The sequence below is a fragment of the Sorex fumeus genome, unplaced genomic scaffold (assembly GCF_029834395.1).
Source record: "Sorex fumeus unplaced genomic scaffold, SorFum_2.1 ptg000094l, whole genome shotgun sequence".
In the NCBI taxonomy this organism is placed as follows: domain Eukaryota; kingdom Metazoa; phylum Chordata; class Mammalia; order Eulipotyphla; family Soricidae; genus Sorex; species Sorex fumeus.
The window spans coordinates 21,989,233-22,012,999 of NW_026606151.1; the positions used below are offsets into that span (position 1 = coordinate 21,989,233).

The window sequence follows — 23,767 nt, forward strand, 5'->3', positions numbered from 1 at the left end:
AAAAAAATAGTATGAGATTAATATCCAAGGCCAGGGAAAACAGGAGAACTGGTCAGTGGTTGGAACTAACCGCAAGTGTGTGTGGGGCTGAGGGTAGGTAAGATAGAGAAGAGACCGCTATGACAACAGCTGGGAATGATCTCATTGGACAAGAGCTGAGGATTAAAAGTAGGCAAAGGATATTCCTGATAACCTTTCAGTATCCATATTGCAAACACAATGCCTGGAGAGAGGGGGAGAGAGAGAGAGAGAGAGAGAGAGAGAGAGAGAGAGAGAGAGAGAGAGAGAGAGAGGTGTTCAAGAGAGAACACGGGCTTCTCCAGAGCAGGGAGGAAAGGCAGCTGTACCACCTTCCACCTCAACATCTGCTCATTGCAGCAATTTTCATCCCCCCTCAAGGTTCACCCCCTCCCCCAACTGACCCACCCACTGATGCCTTCTTCTGAACATCGCTATATTTTGTAGTTTAAAAGTCTGTCTTTGGGGCCGGAGCGATAGCACAGCGGGTAGGGCGTTTGCCTTGCATGCGGCTGACCTGGGTTCGATCCCTGGCATCCCATATGGTCCCCCAAGCACCGCCAGGAGTAATTCCTCAGTGCAGAGCCAGGAATAACCCCTGAGCATCGCTGGGTGTGACCCCCCCTCAAAAAAAGTCTATCTTTGTCTTATTCAGTTTCTTTGCTTCGTTTCTTCGTGTTCCATACCTGATGGTGAAAGAATCCATATTAGGGCATCAAATTTTTGCATGCTTCAGCTACCTTGCAACATTGCTTTCTGTAAAACTGCTTGGCTGCTTTGCACCTTGGGGGGGGACTTGGAATGTGAACAGGGCATAACTTCTTTCCAAACCAAGTGTGACAGGATTCAGGTGTATTTACTGTTCCTGAAATGTATTGTCTCAGTAAAGCACCCTGCAGACTTGGGTAAAGGATAACTCAGGATGTGGGTAGATTGCCCATTCCGGGAACGTGTTGTCTTTAGCAAAGACCCCTGCAGATGTCTTGGGTAAAGGATAACTCAAAATGTGGATGGTCGAGGGAGATTACCTAAGGCTTAATGATTCCGTCTATAACCTTGCTTGTGCTGACAATCGATGTACGTAAATGCTGATCTTTGAATCTATAGGCTAAGGAGTGAGGTACTTTTAAATGGATTGGTTAAGAAAGTATATGTTGTTACAAATCTATTGGCTATGAAATGTGCGGGCCTTGCTGTAACGGCCAGTGAAGGCCTATATAAGACCTCCTTTGAAGAAGCTCGGGGGTCTCAGCCACTGCCCACTCTGGGGTATGCTGTGGAGCCCCAGCATGCTGGTCTAAATAAACCCCATTTGTACTTCTGCAGGAATTGTGTCTGTCTGGACTCTCCGCGCCTCCCAGGGCCAGGGGACTACCGATCCCAACAATGGGACCACACGTATTTGTCCTCCTTGTCTGAGCTGTTTCACTCAGCATCATGAAAGGTCGGTCCACTGTGGTTAATGGCAGAACGTCATCCTTCAGAGCTTCATAGTATCCTTGAAGCATCTCCTCTAAGTTCTTTACCCGGTCACCTGCTGATGGGCACACGGTAGTTTCGGACCCCTGATGACGGTAAATAAAGCCACACTGGACACAGGATGCCAGGCATGTCTTCAAATGAGCCATTCCACACTGTCAGGCGCACAGCCAGAGGGCAGCAACTGGGTCATACACAACATCGATTTTAAACGCATCGACAAGTTTTTACTCCTTTCTCGACCTTCCCTCTCCCCCACTTCCCTTCCTTGTTGCGGTGGTGGGAGCCAGAGGTCTCTGGTGCTGACCCACATATATTGTTCTTAATTTTTCGTCTGTGGTGCCCGCGGGGGACTGCTGCTCCAGTTGTGGGGTTCTCACCCCTGGTTGTGGTGCTTGCCCAAGTGCTTCACTGCAGACCACGCTCTGGCCTGTTCAGCCACGTGGTCATGTCACACACACAAGTAACTGCTGGCTGCGGCTGGCACATCCTCCTGTTTCTGGGTCACAACCCTTTGAGTGGTGCTCACACACAGCCCACGGTGGTGCACTGCGAACAGCTTGTGGCTCAGGGCTCCTTCTTGCAGCTGGATCAGTGGCACTTCTCCTGAGTTTTGGGCACACGTGGGGCCAGCGTGGGTGGACACCAGGCCAGTGTGTTGGTGCTCAGGGTCATATCTCACGGGTAACAGTCACCTCTGAGTCTCGGTAAGGCCAGAGACACTGTAGAGGACTCGATTCTTGACTCCTTAGATGCGTGAAGAGGGACAACAGGACCCGTGGTCTAGGCTGGGACCCTCAGTGACCATCCCCTCCCGCCCCCCCCCCCCCCCCCGACTCAGGCGTGCAAGCTCAGGCACCCACACGCTTCCCTGTTGGCTGAGTGTGGGGAGATCCAGGCGTGTGCACGTTTTCCGCACCTCCCTCCGCCTGCTCGCTGGCCCAGGGGGTCCGGGAAAGTTCTCCCCCACCCTCAAATTGGTTTAGATGGACAATGAGCTCTAGGCCCCTTGCGGGCAGCGGCGGTCCGGCGCGCCCTCTGCTGGGCACGCGGGGTAACGCGGGACACTGCGGGATGGATGAAGGGGAAAAAAACCCCCAAACGGTCCACGGATATGGAACTGTAAGAGGGAACTTTGATCCGGACGTCAAGAACATCAGGCCCAAGGCAGTTCTGCCAGAATGACCAGGCCGCAGGCTCTGGGAGAGACGGCACTGCGTGCTTTTCTGATGGAAGATCTGAAAATAGGATCCTGCTACGCAGAGAGCCCCCCGGGGTCCACCTGGGGGGGGGGAAATGTGTCGTGCAAAAGTGGGTGGAGGGTCTCCTGCAGACAGACCGCAGTGGCCGGAGCAGAGATGCAGCCTGTGCGGAGACTGCGTGGTCTCGGGTCCGTGGCAGTGCCCGCGGCGCGGTCAGTTCTCAACACCGCCACCTGGTGGCCCTGAGCGGACACGGCAGGAGAGGACGTAGTCGTGCTCGCTCCCGGGATCAGGAATTTGGAAATTGTTCTGGGGCAGGGCAGGCCCCGTGGAGACCCTGGGCACTGGGTTACTACCTTAACTGGGCGTGATGAATACGGCGAAAATAATGACCATGTCGGCTGGACCCTTGCGCTCTCGTCTACCAGCGGGATGACAATGATAGCCAGGATGCAGCCAATGATTCTTTGGATATTTCAGTGGACTCACAAAATCATAAACTGGGTTTGGCTTCCCCTGAATCAAGAGATGCTCATTGAATCACTGTATCACTGTCATCCCGTTGTTCATTGATTTCTTCTAGCAGGCACCAGTAATGTCTCCATTCGTCCTTGCCCTGAGAGTTTAGCAAGTGCCACATTGGAGGCTTTTTCAAGGTCAGGGAAATGAGACCCATCACTTTTACTGGGTTTTGGCATATCTAATACACCATGTTACTGTGTTTGGCATATCGAATACGTCACGGGGAGCTTGCCAGGCTCTGCTGTGCTGGCGAGATACTCTCGGTAGCTTGCCAGGTTCTCCGAGAGGGGCGGAGGAATCGAACTCGGGTTGGCCATGTTGGCTGTGTGCAAGGCAAACGCCCTACCGCTGTGCTATCGCTCCAGCCCCATGGGGAGCTTGCCGGACTCTGCCGTGTGGGCAGGATACTCTTGGAAGTCTGCTGGGTTCTCCGAGGCAAGAACTAGACAATAAGCGGTTGCTTCCCGGAGCTTGGTTTTATAGTCTCTGGATCTTGGCCGTTGATGGAATTCCACAGGGCCAGGGGCAGTTGGTGGGTGTAACTGTCTAGCTACTGGAAGATGGGGGATCTGGGTGTAGGAGGCCCAGAATAGATGAATAGAATAAATGCTCATTCAATAGATGAGTAAAATTCCGTTGCACCAGTTCAGTATTATTTCCGGGTGCTTCCCTAGATAGAGTCCCCCCCCCCCCCCCGCCCCTTTCCATGCAACTCATAGCTGTGCTGAGCATTTCTTTACAGCAGCCTCTTCACTGCACTCTTTATTTTATTTTATTTTTTTTACTTTTTGGGTCACACCTGGCGATGTACAGAGGTTACTCCTGGGTCTGCACTCAGGAACTCCTAGCGGTGCTCAGGGGACCATATGGGATGCTGGGATTTGAACCTGTTTTGGCTGCGTGCAAGGCAAACGCCCTACAAGCTGTGCCATTGCTCTAGTCCCATCTTCACTGCACTCTTGACATCTTTGTTTCTCAGTATGTAGATCACAGGGTTCAGGCTGGGAGTGATGATGGTGTAGAAGAATCAGGAACTTGCCTTCATTGGGGGCTGTGCTGTTACTCTGGGGCTTCATGTACATAGACATGAGTGTTCTGGAGAATAGAGTCACCACAGCGAAGTGGGAGCCACAGGTGTTGAGGATTTTTCTCCATCTTCCTTTGAACTTGATCCTCATCACGTCGCGAATGAGACCACGTAGGAGATGAAAATTAGTGACAGAGGAACTAGGAGAAACACCACTCCAAGAGTAAAAGCTACCACCTCAATGACTTTGGAATAAGCACAAGTAATCTTGATCAACGCCTGCATCTAACAGAAAAAATTATCCACCTCTCGGTGTCCACATTTTGGCAAGCTCAAAGTCAAGGAGCAAACAACTATGGCACTTTCAAGGCCATTCATCTTGTGGCAGAACCGAGGGTGCTTTATCACCGGGTAGTGCAGAGGCTGGCACACAGCAACATAGCGGTCATAGGCCATCATGGCCAAGAGCAGACACTCTGTGGCGCTCAGGTCCAGGGCACAGAAGAACTGGAGCACACACCCTCCATATGTGATCGACCTTTTTGGCCCCCACATATTCACCAGCATCTGGGTGACAATGGCAGTTGTATAGCAGAGATCCAAGAGCGAGAGGTTGGAGAGGAAGAAGTACATGGGCGTGTGGAGCTGGGCGTCCAGGTGAGACACCAGGATGATGGTTGAGTTTCCCACCAGAGTCACGAGATAGGAGATGACAACCACCACGGAGATGATGCGTTCTAGTTGGGGTCGGTCAGAAAACCCCAGAAGGATGAAGTCTGTCCCAGAACTCTCATAGTTTATGTCCATTGTTCTTTAGGAAGGGCTGGAACGATAGCACAGTGGTAGGGCGTTTTCCTTGCACGCGGCCAATCTGGCTGACTCAGGTTCGATTCCTCCGCCCCTCTCAGAGAGCCCCACAAGCTCCCGAGAGTATCTCGCCTGCATGGCAGAGCCTGGCAAGCTCAGTAGCAACAAGTCTCATGATAGAGACATTACTGGGCCCGATCGAGCAAATCGATGAACAAAGGAAGGACAGTGACAGTTCTTTAGGAAGTGAGTAGATAATACCATGTTAGCAACAACAATAATAACAACATATTGTCAACAACAGCAATATCCAATCAAGACAACTCAAAATCTCTAGAGTGGGTGGGTATCTAAAACTCAGTTTAACTGCATGTCTCCCCCCCCCCCCCCCATGGAAAATCTCTTTGAACACTTTCTCTGAGTCAAGAGTTCAAAGTCTCTCTCTCTCTCTCTCTCTCTCTCTCTCTCTCTCTCGTGTACTTTTTGGGTTTCGCTCAGTGATGCTCAGGGCTTACTCCTGGCTTAGGAATTACTCAAGCAATGGCAGTGCTTGGGGGACCATATGGGCGGCTGGGGATGGAACCTGGGTCGGCCACATCCCAAGTCTCTTCATATTTAAATCATGTATATTAAATCAATCATAGCAATGTCACACTGTCCTCCTGTTGTTCATCGATTTGCTTGAGTGGGCCCAGTAATATCTCCATTGTGAGACTTGTTTTTACTGTGTTTGGCATATCAAATATGTCACGGGCATCTTGCCAGGCTTTGCCGTGCGGGTGAGATACTCTCGGTAGCTTGCCAGTCTCTCCAAGAGGGGCGGAGAAATTGAACCCGAGTCAGCCAGGTTGGCCGCGTGCAAGGCAAACGCCCTACCCACTGGGCTATCACTCCAGCCCATTTTCAACAGTATTAGTCAAATTTCATAAACTGAATGTAAATCACTGGAAATATTCCAGATGATGTGTCACCAATGGTTCCATGTATTATGGCAAAGCACTAGATGCAGAAGGTTTGCTCGATTTGCTCGAGCGGGCCCAGTAATGTCTCCATTGGAGACTTTGTTGTTACTGTGTCTGGCATATCGAATACTCTCGGTAGCTTGCTGGGCCGACCCGAGTTCGATTCCTCTGCCCCTCTCGGAGAGCAGAAGGTTAATTTAATGATTTTAAGGATAAGATGTATTTTTTACTTACTAACTTAAAATTGAACCAATTTCAGGAGTGTTCAGTCACAATATACTGGCAGTAGCAGATTGTGCTGATGCCTCCTATCCTGACCATTTAGCAAAATTAGCAAGGCAGGAAATTCGACAACAAAGAATTCATTAAGCAACCAGTGTGTCGTTTTTCCCATGGAATTTACCAATATATTGTAGAAATGAACAGAAGAGAGGTGTAGAAATGAACAGAAACTTTCTCAGAGAAGATCTACAGATGCCCAAAAGATTATGAAAAAAATACTCAACATAACTTATGAGGGAAATGATAATTAAAATAGCAATGAGATATTATCTCACTCTGGTGAGACTGGCCAACATCACAAAGAACAAAACGACCTGTGTTGGCGTGGCTGTGAAGGGACCCTCATTCGCGCTGGTGGGGAATAGCCATGATTTTTTGGAAAACAATCTGGAAACTCCTCAAAAAACTAGAAATCGAAGCTTTCATAGGACCCAGAAATTCCACTTCTTTGTGTTTATCCAAGGACCCAAAATCTACTCGGGTAAGACATCTGCAGACCTATGTCCATTATAGCACTATTCACAGATGATTAAATCTGGGAGCGACCCAGCTGTCTGATCATAGGTGAGCAGACAAAGAAACTAGGGTATGTGTACATGATGAAATACTTCTTAGCCATAAGGAAAGATGAAGTCATGCATTTGCTGCTATGTGGATAGATGTGGAAAGTGTCAGGATGACTGAAGTTACTCAGAAGGGGAGGGAGAGGCCCAGAATGAACTCTCTCATGGGAGGGATACAAAGAAAAGTGGTCCATAACAACAGAGGCCCAAGGCAACAGAGAAGGAGAAATGATCTTCAACAGGAAGTGTACAGCAAAGGGAGCAGGGCAGAGATTAGATTGGAGAGATGCTGGGACAACAGTGGTGAAATGACACCATGGGGGCTGGGATGGCGCAGGATTGTGTTATGCATGAAATCCCATCCTTACCATTATAGTAAACCTCAGTGTATTAATTAAAAATGAACTTGAAAACAAAATCCTTTGATGTTAGAACCATGAAGAAGAAACTGTCAGGATCAAGGGGTTAAGAGAGAGATGTAATTTTTATAAGGCACAACAGAAATTGAGTTCCTGAAGGAGTGAGTGTTTTGCTTCTGTGCGGTGGGATGTGAGTGAGATCAAGTGTGAAGGTCACAGAATCTGAACTCAACGTGCTTGGGATAAAATTTTAGTTGCCAGTTGATAGCAACGTGTTCTGGGCAACCAGTCATGGAAACTCTTTGTGTCTCAGGCCCTTCATATGTTAAACAAAGCTAAGACTTCCTCAGATGCAGGGGTGAGGCCCATCTTGTGCAAACACTTGAGACATCTGGGTCACATGCAATTATAAAACTTAAAAACGATTCACCTACTCTCCCCCTTGCTCCCCTGTTTTTCCTTTACTCCTACATCATTCACTTGGTGAGTTAGTCAAGATGATCTGGAGCTGATTGGGATGCGGACACAGTTTGCGTAACCTGAAAACACACAAGTGTCTTTACAGAAACACCCATGAGCAAACTGTACACGCTGAATCAGCTAACTCCAAAGGCAGAAGTACACATCAGCTTCCAACTATGGTCTCTAGCTGCGTTTGTCTTGACCGCCTAAGGTTCAGATAGACTTGGGAATCCCAAAGGGAGTGGCCTTTCAAAGTCGTGAGGGAACTCAGAAGTCAGGAGTCGACCCTGCCCTGTGATCCCTCTGCAGTACCACACCGGCCTATTCCATTACGTTGGTAAGAGAGATGGGGCCAGCGCCTTCTTTCCCATGGTCAATGCATCGTCCTTCCTTCTATGATGAGCTCAGGGATTCTTCTTTGTAGTCCAACTCAGGCTCTTTTCTTCTTAAGAGGGAAAAGCTGGGACTCTGAGTAGTTTTAGATGAATATGCCTGGAACTGAGTCACAGGTGGAAACAACACCAGCAACCCACTGGGAAAGTTCCCCTTAGTGCCCTTAGTCCCCACAGTGCCCAAATCCTGGTACTTATCGGGATTAACGTTTTGTATTTTAATAGTTTAATTACTTGAGAGTGCTTCTCTAGACAATATTGTTTAGCTCACGTTTCCCCTATGTCTTTAAAATCTCCAACATTATCATCTTTTTTAAAAATATATGCTTAGATTCCATCCTGTGGAATTTGGTATGTTGGCAAGTGGACATGGCTATCGAAGAGATTTGAGTAGAAGTCATGGATAATCTTCTCCATTGCCGTTCTGGAGGATGTGATAGAACCATCAGGACGTCGGAGGGCAGTCATCTTGGTCTTATAGTTGGCGAAGGACAGGCGGGCCTTACGAATACTTTTCCCGGCTTCTGCCACATCTACCAGTACTTCTGCTCTTCTCTCTTTGAGGTCTTCCTTGATCGCATCTCTGCACTGCTTTGCAAGCTCGGACGTTAGCTTGCGGTTGCCTGAGGCATGCGCTAAACCACGCTGGCGAATTAGCTCAAGAGTTTTCGAAGATAGGCGACTTTTTGTGGCTATCTCTCTCTTGGCGTTCCTCGCACATTCATGGAGGTGCTGAACCAGTCGATCGTATTCCTCGTCAATGTTGTCAACAATGGCATCTTCCCATGTTGCCGCAATAGTACCAAAGAGTTCCCAGTTGGTGGTCATTCTGGGAGTTCTCTTTTTGAACTTTGCAGCCCTTTCTCCTCGCTCTGTGAAGTAGAATTTTGCACGAAGGAGACGGTGGTCCGATCCCGTTCAAAATTTTGGGACAACAGCGACATCAGTCAGGCAAAACCGTCGATTGAATATGATGTGGTCTATTTCGTTGTGGAATCGTCCACCGGGAGACTCCCATGTCCATCGTTTAGATTCTGCCTTCTGGAACTGTGAGTTACCATGGATGGTCTTGGTCGACATGATGAACTCCGACAGTCTCTCACCCTGTTCGTTCCATTCTAGGCCATGGGTCCCGATGTGAAGTTCTTCAGCTGATCTTCTCGGTCCTATCTTGGCATTAAAATCACCCACAATGATCTTGTAGAAGGTGTGGTCTTCTTTATAGAACTTCTCTAGCTCCATGTAGAACTTCTCGATTTCTCTTTCATCATAATGAGATGTTGGTGCGTAGACAACGAAGATAGAAACTGCAGGCAGTGAGCCACATCTATTCAAATGTAAACGTCCGATTCGGGTTGTTAGGCATTCGAATGAATCAATGCTCTTGGCCAAGTTTGTGTTGACAAGGACATCGACGCCTCCAACACCTCTTTTATCGCATGTTCCGAGGAACAATTCTTCTCCAGTGTCGAAAACAGCATGGTGAGATTCGTGCCTTCTTGTCTCGGTCAGACCAATGATGTCGTACTTGATCATTCGTGCTTGTACCATCAGGTCCTCGATGGATGCATCTGATGCTAGCGTACGTGCATTGAAAGTACAGATGATCATTTTTGTCTTCCTTCGTTGTGGCAGCCTAGATCGGCCTTGAGATTTTGTCGGCCTCTCCTTTCTCATCCTTCTCAGTGCTGCCATGTCGGTGAAGCCTTCAGGGTCAGGTGAATGAGACCAGTTGTAGTTACTGGTTTTGGCATATCGAGTACACAGCGGATAGCTTGCCAGGCTCTTCCATGCGGGCGGAATACTCTCGGTAGCTTGCCAGTCTTTCTGAGAGGGATAGAGGCTTTTGGGGTGACCTCTAATCACCCTTGTAGGTGTTACCATATTTGAACCCTGTCAAATATGGTACGACAATTCCAGAAGACGGGTATTTAGTGTCTTATGATGTGTCGCGCGGCCGCGCGGGTCCGGAAAGCGTCCTGGAGTGTGGAGACGGCTGGGTAGTGGAAGTAGTGGAAGTAGTATGTTGTTCCCAACGTTCTCCCCTCCGAAATCCGACACGCCATTTCGTCGGTAAAGAAACAAACAGCACCCGGCCCAGACAAGGTCAGACCTGAACACCTGAAGAACCTGCCGTCAGTACTCATCAATACACTGGCTCGGCTCTTCACTCGCTACCTGTCTGAATGCAAGGTTCCGTCCCAATGGAAAACCAGCAGGACCGTACTACTGTTCAAGAAGGGAGACATCCATGACATTGGCAACTATCGCCCGATCTGCCTATTGTCTGTCATCTACAAGTTGTTCACTCGAGTCATCCTGAATAGGATTGGCAGAACATTAGATGAAGGACAACCATGCGAGCAAGCAGCGTTCCGCAAAGGATTCAGCACCATCGACCATATCCACACGATAACCAAGCTCATTGAGGTTTCTCGGGAGTTCAAGATGCCGCTCTGCTTAACGTTCATTGATTTAAAGAAGGCCTTTGATTCTGTTGAGACAGAAGCGGTCATTGAAGCCCTAGCCAATCGGGGCATTCAAGCCCAATACATCAGGATCCTCCGTGAGCTGTATTGCGGATTCACTACCAGGATCTCACCATTCTACAAAGAAGTGATCGTTGATGTCAAGAGAGGGGTGCGGCAGGGTGATACCATTTCACCGAAACTCTTCAGTGCCACCCTCGAGAACATCATGCGACGACTGGAATGGGAAGGAATGGGAGTGAAGATAGATGGTCGGCAACTACACCACCTCCGCTTTGCTGATGACATTGTTTTAATAACACCAAACATCAGCCAAGCGGCACAAATGCTGGCCGACTTTGACCGTGAGTGTGGAAAGATAGGACTACAGCTGAATCTTACGAAGACAATGTTTATGAGAAACAGCCTTGTTCCTGACGCCCCATTCGCTCTCAATGGAACGACCATCTCCGAATGCAACAGCTATGTGTACCTAGGTCGAGAGGTCAACATGAGAAATGACCTGGCACCCGAGCTGCGCAGGAGGAAGAGAGCGGCTTGGAACGCCTTCAAGAACGTCGAAGAAATAGCTAAGAGGACGAAGAACCTCCGGCTCCGGGCACATCTCTTTGATTCCACTGTTCTTCCTGCATTAACATATGCCTCAGAGACCTGGGCCCTACGCAAACAAGATGAGAATGCCATTCAGGTCTCCCAAAGAAGAATAGAAAGAGCTATGCTTGGAATATCACGCTTCACTCAAATGAGAGAACGAATCCGGAGTTCTGACATCCGTCGACGATCAAGGATCAGGGACGCTGTCTCATTTGCCAAGGTGTCGAAAATCAGATGGGCTGGTCACGTAATGAGATTTAAAGACGACCGTTGGACTAGAGCTGTTACTGATTGGATTCCACGGGATGTCAAGAGACTGCGTGGCTGCCCACCTACCAGATGGTCAGACTTCTTCGTCAAGATCATGAGCGATCGGTTTGAGGCCCTTCATGTTCCCGGAGCGAACAGATGCCATTGGGCTACACTAGCACGCGACAGGGACAAATGGAGACGTTACTGGCGCCCGCTCGAGCAAATCGACGACTAACGGGAAGTTAAGTGATTAAGTGATTAAGTGATGCTTAGATTGTTGACTCTTCCCTGACTAAATGACTAAATGATCCTAATGCTGTTAAACCCTCAATTACCCATTTCCCAGTTTCTCTTCACAGGACACCTCGGGATTTTCAAGTATCTCATATTGGTGAGTTCAAGAGAAAACACAGCAGTCAAATGAACTCTATTACACTCTGAAAAGAATGGAGACTGTCTGTGATCTATTGACTGCTCTGTGTGTGTGTGTGTGTGTGTGTGTGTGTGTGTGTGTGTGTGTGTCTTTTGGTTTCTGGCCTGATCCAGGAGTGCTCAGGGCTTACTTGCCTCTGTGCTCAGGGACCATTTCTTGGTGATGCTCAGGGGACCATATGTGTTGCCAGGTATTGACCACTGGTCGAATAGTGTACAAGGAAAGTGTCTTAACTCCTGTATTATCTCTGGCCCTCTATTTACATCTTGTAAAATATGTATGACAAAGTCTACCTGGTGAAAACATTACTGACTTACTTAAATTTTGGGTCATAAACTTTGTTTCCCAGGATCCATTGGAAGTACTTTCTAGCCAGGGGAAATTATTTATGTAGTTTGATCTTGTAAGGCGCGGTGGGGGGGAGTCTTCTGCCCCCGCGCCTGACTGTCCTAGCTCGCCGGGACCCCTTGGAGGGGATCGGGTTGAGCTTTCCTCCCCGCCCTGACCAGGGCCCCAGCAGCTAAAGACCTCCAGGACCAGCCACCACCATGCTGAGACCACTCTCCGCACACATGAAGGTACTGGCAGAGGGACAAAGTCACGCGGGTTCCGAGGCCGAGATCTCCAAGCCTACTCGGATTTGGGCCGAGCATCCTCCACCCAGATCCTCCAACAGTAGGCGGGGATTACACCCACCAACTGGCCCCCTGGCGCCGTGTAATCCTCGGCCGCGCGACATCTTATTATGACATCTTATTTTCTCATTCCTACTTTGGACAAACTGGCAGGCTACCGAATGTAGCCTGCCCACAGGGCAGAGTCTGGCAAACTCCCCTTGGCGTATCCAATATGCCAAATACCAGTAACAATGATGGGTCTCATTCTCCTAAAGAGCCTTGAATATAATCTCAGGGCTAGGATGAAGGAGACGTTACTGGGGCCTGCTAGAGGCAATCGACGAATAACAGGATGATTTGTGATTGTGATTTGTGATCTTGTAAACCCAAATAGAGATCTTTTCTCTGTAGACATTTTCCATATTGTTTTTTAAGTCTTGTGTCTCAAGATTTAGATTACATAATTTTTAAGTATATGTGAATATGATACTAAAATCAGGTGAGATGAGAAATAAGTTATATTGCTCTCTTTAAATACTCTCTTTAAATAACTCCTTTTTTGTGGAGTTCATACCCAATTCAATCAGCTTAATCAATGGCTGAACAAATAACAGTACTCCTACTTTATTTGAAAAGAAAAAACTCCTTTTTAATTTCTCTTTTTAAAATATTTTTTTGTTCTGTTTTTGAGCCACGCCTGGAGATACTCAAGGGTTACTCTTGGTCCTGCCATCAGGAATTACTCCTGGCAGTGCCTGGGAGAACATATAGGTGAACTCAGGTGGGACATATGCAATGTACTATTGCTCTGACCCCTAAAACTTTTTATTTTTCATTAGACTCCAGTTTCTAATAATGTAGTAACGTGTTACATGTTCTTCAGTAAAATCAGGACAATGAACTGCACCAACTCAATGTTATTTGAATGGACACAGTAATATGGAGAGAAAAGGTAGAATTATAAAAAGTTCTAACTGTCTAAATAAGGTTAGAGAAAGTCAGTAGGGACCAAGGAGATGAATAGTGGGTCGGTCACTTGCCTTCCACCCGAGCCCCTTCCCTGGCACCAATTTCTGACACTGCAAAGAGTGATTTTGAGCACAAAGCCAAGAGTGAAAGTTCTGAACACCTCCAGTGTGAGCCCCCAAATAATTTCCCGATTTCATAATTTTCAAGAGGTATATTGAAGTAGCATGCAAATCACTGTCCTCCCGTTGTTCATCGATTTGCTCGAGCGGGCCCAGTAACGTCTCCAATGGAGACTTTGTTGTTACTGTGTTTGGCATATCGAATACATCATGGGTAGCTTGCCAGGCTTCTCGGTAGCTTGCCGGGCTCTCCGAGAGGGGCAGAGGAATCGAACTCGGGTTGGCCATGTTGGCTGCGTGCAAGGCAAATGCCCTACCGCTGTGCTATCACTCCAGCCCAGCATGCAAATGAAAAACAGAAAAGAACTCACACCTGCCTTGCCGATGAGAAATAAGGACAAATCCTTGACCTCTGAGAAGACCAAGTAAAGAGGGGAGGCAGAAGAGAGGAAGGACGGGGCAAACCAGAGGGGTATTAAGGACAGAGATGGAGCATCTGGGTGGTGGTGACAGAGCAGTGACTTTATACAATGAGACCACAAAAGACAACAGTATTATAACCACGTTATCTAAACTAGAACAGAAAATAAAAGTAAAGCAAAGAAAACCCCAGACCATTGTGAATGCAGCAGAGCCCATCTTGCTGACTCCCTCAGTGCATGAACTTTAAGATAATACACTTCTCCCGTTCCTCAGTTTCCCTAGCTGTCAGAGTTCCTCTAACAGTACAACCACCTTATGGGAGGGATGTTGAAATAACGTTAAATGTAAATTACTGAGCACGCTACTTGGCTCATAACAGACACTCAGAACTGCAATAACCACTAACTCCTCCTCTTGAATATTTACAATCCCTGATCCTGGGAGGCAGTAGGGTAGCACTGTAGCACTGTCCTCCCGTTGTTCATCAATTTGCTCGAGTGGGCACCAGTAACATCTCACAACAAATTGTGAGACTTGTTGTTACTGTTTTTGGCATATTGAATATGTCACAGGGAGTTTGCCAGGCTCTGCCCTGTGGACGAGATACTCTCCGTAGCATGCCGGGTTCTCTGAGAGGGGCGGAGGAATCGAATCCGGGTTGGTCATGTCAGCCGCCTACAAGGCAAATGCCTTACCCATGTATTGGCATTTATTTACATCTCACCTAATTTTCCTCTTTTTGCTTTCAGATTAGAATAAGACCTATGCTTTTGGAGACTGTTTTCAAGTTAAGAATTTTGTGTATATTGGGATAGCAGACAGTACTTACTGCAAGGCAAGAACATTAGGTTCTACTTGTGTTTCCTCAGGGAAGACCTCTCGGCCTTCACGTCCTTGTGCCATTTAAATGGAATGCTCTTCCCAGGAAGATGATCCTCCAGGTCACTGATAATGCAGACGAAGTCTCATTTAACTGCTTACTGCCTTGCAGAAACACTGGGTTAGCCACCAGCATTTGTCCTGCTCCCACCAGAATCACACTCACTTTCAACGGCCAGCTAATGGGAGATTTCATACAAATCTCTGTCTAATGTGGATGATGAAACAAAAGTTAAGGCTGGTGGTTGTTCAGCCCAGTTTTGTTAAGTGTGTTTTGGTGGAGTATCACAGGATGCGTTTGTAGGTAGATTCTGCCTAACTAAGGAAAATGCTCAGCATGGACTTTATATAGATAACGAGAATCATTTCATAGTAGTAGAAAGCATTTATGCACAAGTCTAAAGGCTACTTGGTTGAAGTGATTTTGATCTTGGAGACTGGTGCTCACAGAGCATAGAATAAGGAAACTGACTAGTGGCAGAGCCTCATCCAAGCAGCAATTTTGTTAGAAGTTCCCTTAAGACCTTTCTTTCTTTCTTTCTTTTTTTCTTTCTTTCTTTCTTTCTTTCTTTCTTTCTTTCTTCTTTCTTTCTTTCTTTCTTTCTTTCTTTCTTTCTTTCTTTCTTTCTTTCTTTCTCTCTCTCTCTCTTTCTTTCTTTCTTTCTTTCTCTCTTTCTCTCTCTCCTTTCTTTCTTTCTTTCTTTCTTTCTTTCTTTCTTTCTTTCTTTCTTTCTTCCTTGGTAAAGAACAGCAGGGCGCTTCCAGATTATTGGGGTGTATGTGTGTATGGGAGGTTAGGGGAAGGAAATCTCCTAAAATAGGACTGATTTTTTTTATTTGTTTAAAAATGTATATGAGGGTCTGGGAAGACAGTATAGCGGGTAAGGCACTTGTCTTCCTGGTGGTTTGATCCCTGGCATCTCTTATGGTCCCCTGAGTCTGTCTGGAATAATTCCTGAGTGCAGAGCCCTGAGTAATCCTGGAGAATCTCTGGTGGTGGCCCCCAAACAAAAACTAAAACAAAACAAAAGCACATGAATATCAGTCCCTCATGTGGCAGAACTTAGACCTGGCCTTGGAGAGTGTGATGTCACACATCAATGAGAGACTAATTTCTCTATTATTGTAATTACTAAATTTCATACTGACACGTTGATCTACCTGGGTCTCTCTTTAGCCTTGATTTTTTTTGTATGTGGGGTATATTTTGGTTTGTATTTAGATCTATGTTTATACATCCATTTCTCTTTATTTATATGATTTATCACATATTTATGAATTCAGCAAGTAGTTCAACTCTTGGCACATTGAAAATATCCAAGAGAAGCTTTTGAGGGACCTGAAATATAGTGTAGCAAGCTAATCCTTGGTGAGCAGAAGATGTGTGTGTGGCCTCTGGGAGCAGCCTCCAGGGCGCAGCTGGGAGTATCCCCTGAGCATCATTGCTTGGGGCCGAAAATAAAACAGAACAAGGCCAAAGAATAAAGAAGATGGAGAAGGAGAAGGAGGAGAAGGAGGAGGAGGGGAAGGAGGAGGAGGAGAATAAGAATAATAAGAAAGAGGAGGAGGAGAAGGAGAAGCAGGAAGAGGAGGAGGAGAAGGAGGTGGAGGAGGAGGAGAAGGAGGTGGAGGAGGAGGAAGAAGAGAAGGAAGAGAAGAAGGAGAAGGAGAAGAAAAGAAAGAAGAAAAAGAAGAAGAAGAAGAAAAGAAGAAGAAGAAGGTTCTTTGTATAAACAAAACAAAATCTTCTGTAGGTCTAGTAATATTTCCTTGCTTCTCTAAATTTTGAATTTTTACATATATAACTCATGACTCTGCTGACCATTTCTTTGCCAACAGCAGCCTTTTCACTGCACTCTTGACGTCTTTGTTTCTCAGCGTGTAGATCAGAGGGTTCAGGCTGGGAGTGATGATGCTGTAGAAGAGAGTCAGGAACTTGCCCTGATCGGGGGCTGTGTTGTTACTCTGGGGCTTCATGTACATAGACATGAGTGTCCCATAGAAGAGAGTCACCACGGTGAGGTGGGAGCCGCAGGTGTTGAGGATTTTTTTCCATCTTCCTGCAGACTTGATCCTCATCACAGCACGAGTGATGATGCCGTAAGATATGAGAATTAGTGATAATGGCACCAGAAGATATATCACTCCAAGATAAAAGGCCACAGTCTCAACTACTTTTGAAGAAGCACAAGCCATCTTGATAAATGCTGGCATCTCACAGAAAAAATTATCCACTTCTCGGTGCCCACATCTTGGCAACATCAAAGTCAAAGTGGAAAGAAGTATGGAACACCCAGCAGTCGTTAGCCAGGCAGCCAGCACCATCTGGTGGCAGAGCCGAGGGTGCATGATCACCGTGTAGTGCAGAGGCTGGCACACAGCAACATAGCGGTCATAGGCCATCACAGCCAAGAGCAGACACTCTGTGGCGCCCAGGTCCAGGGCAAAGAAGAACTGGAGTGCACACCCTTCATATGTGATTGACTTTTTTGACCCCCACAGATTCACCAGCATCTGGGGGACAATGGTGGTTGTATAGCAGAGATCCAAGAGCGACAGGTTGGAGAGGAAGAAGTACATGGGCGTGTGGAGCTGGGCGTCCAGGTGAGACACCAGGATGATGGTTGAGTTTCCCACCAGAGTCACGAGATAGGAGAGGAAGACCACCACGGAGATGACACGTTCTACTCCAGGTCTGTCAGAAAACCCCAGAAGGATGAAGTCTGTCCCATAACTCTCATTGTTTGCATCCATTGTTCTTTTGGAAGCGAGGAGATAACACCATATTAGCAACAACAATAACAAAATATTGTCGACAATACTGATGTACAATCAAGACATTTGAAGTCTGTCCCAGAACTCTCATTGCTTACGTCCATTGTTCTTTTGGAAGTGAGGAGAAAATAACTTGTTAGCAACAACAATAAAAGCAAAATATGCCAACTCCAGTTAGAACTGAAAATCTCTATAGACTGTGATACATATCCAACACTCACTTGTTTCACTATTTTCTCATTTGAAACAACATTTTGAACATGTGTCCTGAGTTCAGAGTCTCAGTCTCTCCATGTTTACATCATGTATGTTAAACCCTATGTACTGGTTGTCACAGCACTCAAAGGGAGAGAGATAAAAAAGGCAATGCCCAGCCACAGAGGTAGGGTGGGCTGGGGGAATGGGGGTGGGAGGGATACTGGGACTGGTGGTGGTGGAGAATGGGCACTGGTGGAGGGATGGGTACTTGATCATTGTATAATTGAAACCCAAGCACAAAAATCTGTAAGTCTACAACTGTTCCTCATGGTGTTTCACTAATAAAAATTTAAGAAAAAAAACCCAAAAAAACAACAAAAAACCCGGTATATACTGGTTGTAAACCACTGAAGAGGTTCAATATATTATATTATCCATGCTTTATGTATTATGATGATTCACTAGACCCAGGAAATAATTGAATCATTTTAAGAATAAGATATAGTCTTATTTACTGAGTTAAAATTCGACTAGTTTAAGAAGTGTTAGGTTGCAATGTATGGATAGCAACGTTTGTGTTGGCATCTACTCACCTGCTTATTCAGCAAAATTAGCAAGACGAATTCAATAAAAAGAATTTAACAAAAATAATTCATCTCGTAATCAGTGTATTGTATTCTCCACGGAATGCACCAATCTATGCAAAACCTCTGGCTGCCTTGTGAGACCCACCTGGGTTTGGTCCCTGGCATCCCATGTGGCCCTCTGAGAACCATCTGGACTGATTCTTGATCGCAGAGCCAGGAGTTAACAATGGCATAGCGAGGAATGGCCCCCAAAACGAAAAACAACATGCAGGGGGGCAAATACCTGGTTCACCATTTGGAAGCAAGGCCTCCTCTGCCGTCAGTCTTTGAAGTTCTGGTGTTTAAATGAAGGCAATAGTACTTCCTTTCTCAAATCCGTGGGGTAGTTTCATCTTACGAAAACTTTGGAGCATGTTGTTCATATTTAATTACAAAGTACAAAACTCTCGTCATCTTTTTATTCCGTCTACCCTGTAGGTCTCCATTGCTCTTTCGGTGAGTTGCTCAAGATGGTCTGAGTTAATGGAAATGTTGGAAATTGCACTGCTTTAGAACACAAAAAGTCAGAGAGATAGTACAGAGGATAGGACACTTGCCTTGCACACAGTGGAGCTGGGTTAGATCTCAGGCACCCCATATAGTCCCCTGAGCCCCGCCAGGAAAAATTCCCGAGTGCAGAGCCAGGAGTAAAACGGAGCATTGCCAGGTTTGACCCCAAAACCAATAGATATGTACGCAAAAGTGCATATGAACAAACTAAACATGCTGAATTGACTAACCCTAGAAGCAAGAGAGGGCTTGAACTTCCAAAATCTTCCATGACAAAAAATACAACTGTACCTTTCTCCCCTCCACATGACTGTGTGCAAGGGAAACGCCCTCTCCACCACACTCTTTCACTGTCCCTAATTGAATATTGTTTTTAAATCATTGAAAGTTGGGATAGACTTGGAGTTCAGCCTCCGGCCAGCCTAGGGAGCTTCCACAGGCGCTCATGACTCACTCATCCATCAGGAATCCAGGTGCCCGGTTCAGCCACTTCCCCTCATCAGTACTCTTCCCTCCTTCCGGTGATCGGCTCAATGATGCTTGTTTGTGATACCCAGATAAGAGCTTTTTTTCCTTCTTTCTTTCTTTCTTTCTTTCTTTCTTTCTTTCTTTCTTTCTTTCTTTCTTTCTTTCTTTCTTTCTTTCCTTCCTTCCTTCCTTCCTTCCTTCCTTTCTTTCTTTCTTTCTTTCTTTCTTTCTTTCTTTCTTTCTTTCTTTCTTATTATTATTGTCCCTGTCCCTGTCCCTGTCCCTGTCCTCCCGTTGTTCATTGATTTGCTCGAGTGGGCTCAGTAACGTCTCCATTGGAGACTTTGTTGTTATTGTGTTTGGCATACCGAATACATCACAGGTAGCTTGCTAGGCTCTGCCGTGCGGGCGAGATACTCTCGGTAGCTTGCCGGGCTCTCCGAGAGGGGCGGAGGAATTGAACTTGGGTCGGCCATGTTGGCTGTGTGCAAGGCAAACGCCCTACCGCTGTGCTATTATTATTATTATTATTATTATTATTTAATTGAATCACCGTGAGAAGATACAGTTATGTTTTCATGTTTGAGTTTTAATCATGCAATGATTAAACACCCATCCCTCCACCAGTGCACATTCTCTACTACAAAAGTTCCCAGTATACTCCCCCTCTTTCCAACTCTCCCCCGGTCTCCATGTCAGACAATTTCCCCCATACTCTCTCTCTACTTTTGGGCATTATGGTTTGCAATACAGATACTGAGAGGACATCATGTTTGGTCCTTTATCTGCTTTCAGCACACATCTCCCATCCCGACTGATTCCTCCAGCCATCATTGTTTTAGTGATCTCTTCTCTATCCCAGCTGCCTTCTCCCCCAGTTCATGAAGCAGGAAAAGCTTTTATTTTCAGCAACAAAAAAAATGCTGCTGCTGTATGATTGAAATGAATGTTCTGGTAACTGACCCCCAGGTACAAGCAGAACATGACTTAGTATTAGAGAGCTTCTCTAAGAGCCCCACCCACTCAGAATGCTGTGAAGCCCCCTCCTCCCCAAGTATCCATATGCTAATTTTCACAGTGATTGAGTCCTTGTATTTTAATAACTCAGTTCTTCAGGGGAGCTCCTTTAGACAATCTGGATTAGCTCATATTTCTCCCATGTCTTTCAGGTATGTTACTATTAGGTTCTGTTATCAAATATACTCTAGACTGACCTTCCTTAGTTAGTCATATCAATCACTGTGGGCTCTTCCTGACAGTGTCTAATCCTTAGTTATCTGTCTTTCCTGGGTCTTTTCTACCTGACACACATGGATTTTCAAAAGCCTCATTTTGGTGAATTTAAGAGCTAAGAGAGCAGTTCAGATGATCTGTGATGCTATAAGAGAATGAAAACTTGTATGATTAACCTACGTTATCTAAAATATACAGGGTCCAGAGAGATAGTATGGCCATCAGGGCACTTGCCTGACATGTGGCTGACCTGGATTCATTACCAGGCACCCCACATTGACCTTCAAGCACTGTCAGGAGTGATCCCTGAGAGAAGAGTCAGAGTTAGCCCTGATCTCTGCTGGATGCAGTCCAAGGGACCCCCCCCCCACCCCGATTACATACAAATCATTAACCAAGATCTTTGGCACATAAAGAATATTCAGTGATGTCAAAACCCACTGCTGCTCTTGTCGAAATTTAATATAGTATATAGTCCCCAACCCTGAGAGGCAATAGAATATTCATATTTATTAATATCTCACATACCTTTTCTCTTTCTCCTTTCATATTTGAATGACGTTTATGCTCTTTGAGATCTGTTTTCTACTCTGGCTGCTAACATGTTGAGGTAGCAGAGAATACTTACTAGGAACCAACAATATCAGGGCATATTTCCACTTCCTGAGGGAAGACCTCACAGCAATCACACTCTCCTGTCATCTAACTGTGCTGCCGTTCCCAGTCGGATTATTCTCCATTTTACCGAGCATTTAGTGTCTCAGTTAGCACTTACAATATTATCAGAAATTTTGGGTTAACCACCAGCTCTACGTACTACTGCCAAAGTCACGTTCACCTTTGACTGCCAGCCGAACTGAGATTTCACTCAAGTCTCTGATGTGGATGAGGGATCACAAGCAAATGTAGGGCTGGTGGCTGGTCAGCCAGGTTTTGTTAAGTATAGTTTGACAGAGTATCACTAGACACCTTTGTAGGTAGATTCTGCCTAACTGAGAAAAATGCTCAGCATGATCTTCGTATGTACTGTGAGATCATTCCTTAGTGGGAGGAAGCATTTATGCATGTCTAAAGGCTGCTTTGCTTAGGTGATTTCTACCTTGGGGATTGTACTCTCAGAGGTGATTAAGAAGTCTATGACTATGGGCAGAGTCTCTATCCAAGCAGCAATTTTATGCAAAGATCCCTTAAGACATTGTCTCATGTTTTCTTTTCCTTTTCATTAAAAATTATCTATGGAAGCTAATGTAAGAAATGAGCTTTTTATGCATTATACTGAACTTTGAAAACATAAGTATATAAATTAATACATTCAATTGAATTTAGTTAATTATATGGGAGAGGCAGCAAATATTGAGAAAATCTGCAACTATCTAGTTTTTATGTACACAGGAAGGAAGCTATTTGTTGATAAATATAAAATTAGTACTTCTAATTAGTAGTGAATATACATAGAACAGACATAATGGAACATGAAATATATATTAAATTTTACAAGCATTTTCTCTCCAAGATAGCTTTATCAATTTATCCTACTCAAAGACTATATTGCCTTTGGGCTGGAGTGATAGCAAAGCGAGTAGGGCATTTGCCTTGCAGTCAACCCAGGTTCAATTCCCAGCATCCCATATGGTCCCCCGAGCACCACCAGGAGTAATTCCTGAGTGCATGAACCAGGAGTAACCCCTGAGAATCGCCGGGTGTGACCCAAAGAAGCAAAATAAAAACAAACAACAACAAAACAACAACAAAAAACCCTGATACTCTGATTACCTTTGATCTTACCGCTCAGATGAAGATCTAGAACCTTAGCTCAGTTCCAACCTTGCATATTTATACTCTATTCCTTCCCTCTTGGCCCCAAGAAACCATGTCCTTGGCTTGTGTGTCCTTGACATACTTGATTTAAGATAAAATTTATGTGTTAATATGCGCACATACATACGAATACATAGATAATATATTTAGTTGTTTTTCAGCCTCCCTAAAGGATAGTATATTTTATATGTCCTTTTGGGAATTTCCTATTTTCACTTGCCTTCGAATTGCTAAGATCCAGTATCTTTCTTTCCACTATTGTGCACCATTCCATTGTGTGAATGCAGTGCAATCATTTTCTCTTTACTCACTGATGGACATAAAATATTTTATTTATTTATTTAAAAAATAAAATTGATCATGATGATTTGTTATATTCAATATCCCAACACCAATCCCACCACTATTGGACACTTTTGATAATTACAGATTTTTACTCAGAAGAAGATGACATATGAACTCAAAAATATTTATTTGAAGCACCACAATTTAGCTAATGATAACCTTTCATGCAACATCCCTACACCGCACCCTTCACCTGAGTGTCCACTTGCTCCACCATTATCTCAGTGTCCTGCCCTCCCCCTGCTCCTTTAAGAAATTTCATTTGTTGATCTGCATGCAAGCATCTCTTTTCTTTTTTTGAGAGGGGTCCATACCTGGTAGTACTAGCTCAGGGCTTATGCCTAACTCTGCACACAGGGATCACTCCTGACAGGCTCGGGACAGGGGGTGTGGATATTCAACTTGGGTTGGCTGCATGCAAGTACTCGTTGTACTATTTCTCTAGGTAAAGGTAAAGGTAAAGGCCCTCCCGTTGATCGTCGATTTGCTCGAGCGGGCCCAGTAACGTCTCCATTGGAGACTTTGTTGTTACTGTGTCTGGCATATCGAATACTCTCGGTACTATTTCTCTGATCCAAGTAAATCTTCTGGACGTCTATTTAAGAGATACTGATGGGCTATGGATACATATTGCATTTTACAAGCTTTTTCTCTCCATTAAAAAAATTTAAAAATAATTTTATTTAGAGAAATTTATTTAAAAGGAGTCTGAGGGGGAGCTGGAGCGATAGCACTGCGGGTAGGGTGTTTGCCTTGTACGCAGTCAACTGGGGTTCGGTTCCCAGCATCCCATATGGTCCCTTGAGCACTGCCAGGATTAATTCTTGAGTGCAGAGCCAGGAGTAACCCCTGTGCAACGCCGGGTGTGGCCCAAAAAGAAAAAGAAAAAAAAAGAAGTATGAGGGGAGTCAGCAAGAGAGATCACAGGTGGGGCCGAGGACACT

General features: G+C 45.6%; 1 protein-coding gene and 1 pseudogene across 1 annotated transcript; both read right to left on the reverse strand.

Moving 5' to 3' along the window:
* Positions 1–4,137: 4,137 nt before the first annotated feature.
* LOC130040173 (olfactory receptor 2W1-like) lies at positions 4,138–5,055 on the reverse strand (annotated as a pseudogene).
* Positions 5,056–16,656: 11,601 nt separating this feature from the next.
* On the reverse strand, positions 16,657–17,604 carry LOC130040174 (putative olfactory receptor 2W6). Its single transcript, XM_056132181.1, has one exon. The coding sequence runs from the start codon at positions 17,602–17,604 to the stop codon at positions 16,657–16,659; it is 948 nt and encodes a 315-aa protein (XP_055988156.1).
* Positions 17,605–23,767: the final 6,163 nt, after the last annotated feature.

Coding starts and splice junctions, on each gene's coding strand:
- LOC130040174 (XM_056132181.1), bottom strand. CDS start 17,604: ATGGATGCAAACAATGAGAGTTATGGGACAGACTTCATCCTTCTGGGG.